General features: G+C 41.5%; 1 protein-coding gene across 1 annotated transcript in view; it reads left to right on the top strand.

Moving 5' to 3' along the window:
- Positions 1-6,253, top strand: part of MTMR10 (myotubularin related protein 10) — a 34,486-nt gene that overhangs the window by 417 nt on the left and 27,816 nt on the right. The window contains exon 2 of the mRNA XM_027903674.1: positions 197-257. Coding sequence (XP_027759475.1) covers positions 197-257 — 61 coding nt within the window. The remainder of the gene's footprint in view (positions 1-196; positions 258-6,253) is intronic.

Genomic DNA, 6,253 nt, shown 5'->3' with positions numbered 1-6,253 from the left:
GGTCGGGGTTGGGGGTTCTTAAAGGGGCTCCCCCTAAAGAGGAGCTTTTTAATTTAATTAAAAAAAAAAAAAAAAAAAAAAAAAAGGGAGAACTTTTCGCGCGGAGTAGATCGGACTTTTCTGTATGTGTATGTATGTGTGACCGGGGAGTTCTTGGGTAAATTCTCTTTTTTTTTTTTTTTTTTTTGTTCTCCAGGCTGAAGACAACATAGCGTCAGAACCGAGGATTAAAAAGCTGGAACCGGTGCTTTTGCCAGGTAGGCGTCAAATCGGGAATTTGACGAGTACCTTTGTTGTTGTCGGGGTTTTTTTTGATGTGTTTTTTTCATCCTAGCATTGCTCCTTGAGGGAATATAACTTCTGGGTAGAAGAAGAAGGGTGGTGATATTTGTGTCTGTAGAAAGTTATTCTAACCTGCCTGAAACACTACATGTTTTTTTTTTGCCACATAATTTTGCCCGTGTGATGCTTTAGTATGTGTAGAATAACGCCTTGGTTTCATTGTGAGCGTTGGAAATTAAACCGCTGTAAGTTTTTCCAACGTTCTTGATGCCTTTTGGAAGGCTAATAATGATAATTACATTTTTGTCAGATAGTCAGACGTGTACCTGTGGGCAGAGCCCAGTACTACAACCTGGGCTGGAGCCTTCCTTTATTTTAAAGGAAAATAGTCATAGAATTTCTGGCATTTCTAGGTAGGTATGATTGACTCCTCTACTGGAAAACTTCTAATGCCATCTTTATTCGTTCTTTTTTTGAATATGCAGCTGTCTGGTAATTTTGGAATTTGTGTTTTCAGACCTCTACAGAATGGTCTTTTTAGTGTGTGGGTGAGAAAAGCAATGCTTTTATTATTATCCATCATTACATATCTATAAAAATTAATGACTTCCTTATTTTAAATAAGAAATAATCTTTGGTAAATGATGGTTTGATCAATGAGGATTTCTAAAAGCCTTTTGTCAGACATCAAAGGAACAATCTACTGTTTTCAAGATTACTTTCATTGCAGACTCTGGCTTGTGGTTTCTAAGGGTAATTTTGAGTTTAAAACAATGCTATACTGCATTTTTTTCTTTCCATTCATATTGTGTATTAAAAAATGTGAATTTACACACACACTGATGTAGGAATAAACAGTTTACTCCTAAAAATTCTTTCTGTCACTGCTTTATATGGGTCTAAGCAGTACTAATGCTAATCAAGCATATTGATTTGTATGTGATATGGTCCAGTGAGGTACCTTAAGCTTAAGGGGCTGAAATGTTGTGGGAGAGGTTCAACTGAAAGAGTAAATAACAACTGACTCTTCCTGAAACAGACCAATACAGATTATTCTTGAGGCATAAATACTTTAAACTACATTGCTGAGATTGCTCGGTGTTTGAGATACAGTTATGTTTTTGTACTTGCAAAACTTCTGCTTAGCACTTGGCATCCCATTGGTTGTGTTGCAGTTGATACTCATCCAAGGCCTTTGACTCACAAGGAAGTGACTGCATGTTCCTCTCTAGACATTCCACAGCAAATGCAAGGCAGGACGAGGCTGCTTTCCTCAGACTGCAGCCCATCTTGCTTTGCTGTGGGCCCTGGCCACGAGCAGTCACACAAACCCACTCTGTGCTCTAACTTCTGCTCTGGGGTTCGTTCTGTATTTGTGAGACTCCCAAGTGCACTTCAGTGGTGCTTGCTGGGCCTGCTTTTCCCAACTGCCTTGTATTTATTCCCTGTTTGCACCATTTTGCTTGTCTGCACCCTCTCTGAATCAGGATTTGGTGGCTTTGGGGACATCTGGAGTAAGTTGCCCGAAGTTGTATAGAAGGCACAATGTGATTTCCACCTCCGTATCACTGGAAGGTGTTACTTTGAATTATTTCATAGTAGAACTCGCTGCTCCCACAGCCACAGAGTGACTCTGACCAAATCCTTTAATTACTCTGCATGAGAGTGGAGGAGGGGAGTTTAGAAATGACTTATTTTAAATTACTTACATGAAACTCTTTGTGTTTAAAGCTAAGCACTGGCCTAAACACATTTTTTTTTTCGTTCCTGTCATCAGCTGGTGCAGTAGAAAAGTGTATAAACAAGTACGCATTGTACTGTTGGATAGACTGGCTTTTGGATTTGTCATAACCCGAGTTTCTGGCCAAATTCCAATTAATTTAATTATATCAAGGCTGACTTGCACTTCCTTGCAAGTACAGTTTGAGTATGGCATTCCTAATATCCTGTCCTTGACAGTTGTGTGAAACTGCTTTTGCTCTCAGGAACAGAGGTAAGCCTGAGTGGCTGAGTGTTTGTTTTGCTTCTTTAAGTGGGGGAATTTTTCAGGAGTTCTTTTGGAATTAAATTACGTTAGCACAAGCAGTCACTGGCTCTAGTAATCTTTAAAACTGCAAGTGATTGTATTGAGCTTTTGATTCCTAAAATGTAATCACTTTGAGGGAGTGGCTTGCTTACTGAAAACTGACATTTCAAAGTAGCTGCATACCGTGCTGTCTGACTTGTATTTCTGTGCAGTGCAGGTTCAGAGAGGGAGTTCCAGGCTAGGAAATACATCCAGTTACATAACGAGGAGGTTTTTAGGAGAAAAAAAAAAAAAAAAGGAATATTTACTGGAATTAACTTTGAACCTGTGGAGTTTGTTTTTAAAGTTTCCTCTGGGCACCAGAGGAATAGATGCATCTCTTCAGAATTTGGAGCAAAAGCCTGTATTCCCATGGAAGTGTGTGCCCTGGGGAGGGTGGTATGATGTTGGGAAAAGCAACAAATATCATTTAAAGCAAGTGAGACCTTGGCTGTGAGTGGCAACATTGACAGCAGGGAAAAGCAAGTAATTTTATAGAATTTGATATCATTTCCTTCCAAAATACATGATCTAGGTTTGGGATGGAGTTATAGAGATGTTTTCCTTCCCTTTCTGCAGTTCTGTTTTCCCAGTGTGGCTCTGTATCTGTTTCCTCAGAGTCAGTTGAAGAGTTGGCCTCTGTAACAGTTTCATTTTTTTCCTTTGTTTGTTTGCATAGCTGCTTTTATAGCATGTCAGAGAGGAAAATTACAGAAGCAGCAGGTAGTTTAGCAGGCAGCCTGTGTAAGTGCCTGCCTGGCTGTAGGAAATTGGCCTGTGTGCCGTGGGGAGTGTGAAGCTGTTAAACCTGAAGGTGTGTTTTGTTCTGGGCTCAGCTCTGTCCTGCTTTCCCCGACCACATTGGTGGTGTGTTCCAGTCAGCACCCCTGGACACCAGAACTGGAGTGCAGTGCAGGGTGGCTGCCTGGCCTGAGTGGCCAAGCACGTGCAGAGGGTGCTGCAGGGAGGGGAACGGACCAGTCCGGGCCCTGTACTGGGACCAGTGCCACACTGGGGTTTGGGTGAGAGCAGGCAAAGAGATCCTCGCTGTTGCTCACACAGGATATTCTGTGGGAAATGATGTAACTAATGGAACACCTGACTGAGAGCGAGAAAAGGATTGTTCCTCCCCAACCTTAATGTCCACTTGGATTAGTTAAATTGTTGCTCAGGAGACTAATTTGCTTGTAGAGTAAGTTGGTAGTTGTTACCTGTAAGTTTTTATAAGAAGGTCAGAAATGATATAGTTGCTTTTGTTTTTAAAAGTTTATCCAGTAAAATTATAGAAGTAAAATGAATTAGAATAGTGTTTTTTAACCTTAAGGCTTGCTCGTGTTTAGACAAGTAAAAGGGATATTGGTGGTGAGCTGCAGTTGCAAACAGATCAGTCTTTCAGCAGTTCAGTTATATACTCTTACAGACTTGTGTGTTCTGAACTTACCCCCATCTAGTTTCTTTGGTAAATCCTAGTTCTTGTATGACACAGCAAACACAAGTCATATTCCTCCATTCCATGCCAGTCGTGATTTTCAGACTTGTGTCCACTCTGTTTTGCTTCCTTCTAGCTTAGTTGTCTTAGTTGCTCCTAAAAGAGAACCTCCCCAAATTTTTAATCATTCTTTTGATTACCTATGAACATTTTCCAGTTGCGCTAAGCTCCTGCTGAGGTGGAATTGTGCGTCACGTTCAAGATTTTTGCCACTGGATATATTCAGCTTTTATCTAATAATGCCAGTTGGCTTTGCCACCTGCTTTTGGGGTTTGCTTTGTTTTTTTTTTTTTTGCATACATGTGCCCTTAGAAAGGCAGCTGGCTGTAGAAATGTAATTGTGGGAAGTTTTTAAGACTGGATCCTGGAACATTTTAATCTTTCAGAAGAGTCTGATTCTCTTGCAAGTTAGCTCCCAGCTCTTTTCCTCTTTTTTTTTTTTTCTCTCTCCCCTGCTTTCTGCAATTCCTCAGTACATAAGTCATGTGTTCCCAGCAGCTGCAGCACATCTTGTGATAGGAGCAGGAATGCGGTGTTGGACAGGCTCGGTGTGCGTTAGTGCCCCAGGTACGTTCCCTCCTCACTGCTCTGGGCTCCTGCCCCCTGCCTGGGCATTTGGTGGTGTCCCGGTGCTGACAGAGGCCCTGGGGTGCGGGGAGTGCCAGGGCTGGGGGGTGTGAGGAGCAGGGGCTGGCAGAGTGAGGGTGATGCCCGGCCCCAGAGCTGTGCCCACGCTCCTGCCGTGCTGTTGGGGCTCCAAGGGAAGCCGGGATTGTGCAGCTGTACTGATTGTGCAGCAGTTAGCTGTTCCTGTCGGTGCCTGTTCCCACAGACAGGTCTGGAGGGAGGTGTTATTGGGGCAGGTGTTGCTGCTGTGCAGGACCTGCCCAGTTGCCGGTGGGCAGTGCCAGCCTGGCAGAGCTGGTGGCACCCGGACAGATCGTGAGAGGAGGCAGGTTCTGGTTGCTGCCACAGCACCCAGTGCTGTGCTGTGCTCCCAGGGCTGGCAATTGGAATGTTACTGTGGAAGTTTGTTTGGTTTGAAAGTTACGATGTGAGATTAAAAATGGGAGGCAGCTTTGTAATTGTAATTTGTTTCCAGGAATCAGTGTCATGCAGGAGCGTGAAATGATTTTAAAGATTTAAAAATGGCCACATTAGAAAACCAGAATAGCAATTTGGAAAGTAATGCAATTCCCTAAAGCTTTTTTAAAGTAGGATTTTTTTTTTCTTTTTTGTGGTCTGCACAAAGATTACCAAGAGTTTGTAAATAAATTATGATGGTTTTGAATTCTAGATTTGAAATCTGAAACTTTCTGCAGACTAGTTTTTCATATTGCAAGAAGTTTAAAAACGAACCAAGCATTTGACTTATATTTAGAATAAATGAAACATCACTTCCAGTAAGTATATAGTAAATACTTCTTTGTATTACAGCTTTTTTTGTTTGTTTGACTCAAAGTAAATTTTCAGACATGGTTTGGGTTCAGTTAAGTGCTTGTTTTGTGTTTGGTTTTGCTTTTTTAAGGACTGGCATGACATAAGTACTACCAAGGCAGTCTGGAGCAGGAGTAGGTTTTACTGAATGGAGTAATTTTGTTCTGCCTTTTTTGTCTTGAATGACACCTCTGAAAGTTTCTGACTAGTAATGTACTCCAGGTATTTGTAAATATCTACAGAAATCCTTTCCTCTTTGCAACAGATTAATGATAGGGCAGTATGGAAGTAACTCCTTGAAGGTAGAAGGATGACCCTGCTTTAAAATTAAACATTTTAATGTTTCTACACGTGCAGCTTGCAAAACATTTCCAAACTAATTAGTGTCTGCCCACTCTGTCCCACGTGTATTTAACGCTACAAGCCATTAAAGTCCAGAAGGGGGATAAAGTGTTAGTGTAGGTTCTGAATTGTCAGCTGACCCACCTACTGGGGCTTTTGTCTCCTGGCAATTATATTTACTTCCAATGAAGTAAGTCTTCAGTAAAGTAATTTAGATGTAATTTCTAAACATATGTTTCTGTATTGATTTATTTATTAAGCCAAACCTGCATAATTTAAGGTAGAAGCAGTTACAGACTACAATTTCAGCATCTGTAACTTGCATTGGTAACACAGTTATAAAATAACAGGCTGAAAACCTCAGTCCTCTCAAATTGTTACTGATTATATTGTTCAGGCAAAGTCAGGCTTTGGGAATCTGGAGTTTATGTAGCCAGACTAAAAATATGCAAAACAAAAAAGACACTCCCTCCTCACTGGCTGTCTATTGTTCACATTGCAGACCGACCAAATCATTGCTGAACTTCTGCTGGGAGGCTTTGGGGATAGGGTTGATTTTCATTTGGCCCAACAATGCACGCTGATGGCAAGAGGAGCTGGTTATTATTCCATTTTTCTCACCACAGGTGTGTGTTCTC

This window comes from Empidonax traillii, unplaced genomic scaffold (genome assembly GCF_003031625.1).
Source record: "Empidonax traillii isolate 1590-97213 ecotype Southwest subspecies unplaced genomic scaffold, ASM303162v1 scaffold990:size286031, whole genome shotgun sequence".
NCBI classification, from domain to species: Eukaryota; Metazoa; Chordata; class Aves; order Passeriformes; family Tyrannidae; genus Empidonax; species Empidonax traillii.
Note: the sequence above shows the minus strand (reverse complement) of the source record. Positions and strands in the feature narration are given on the sequence as shown.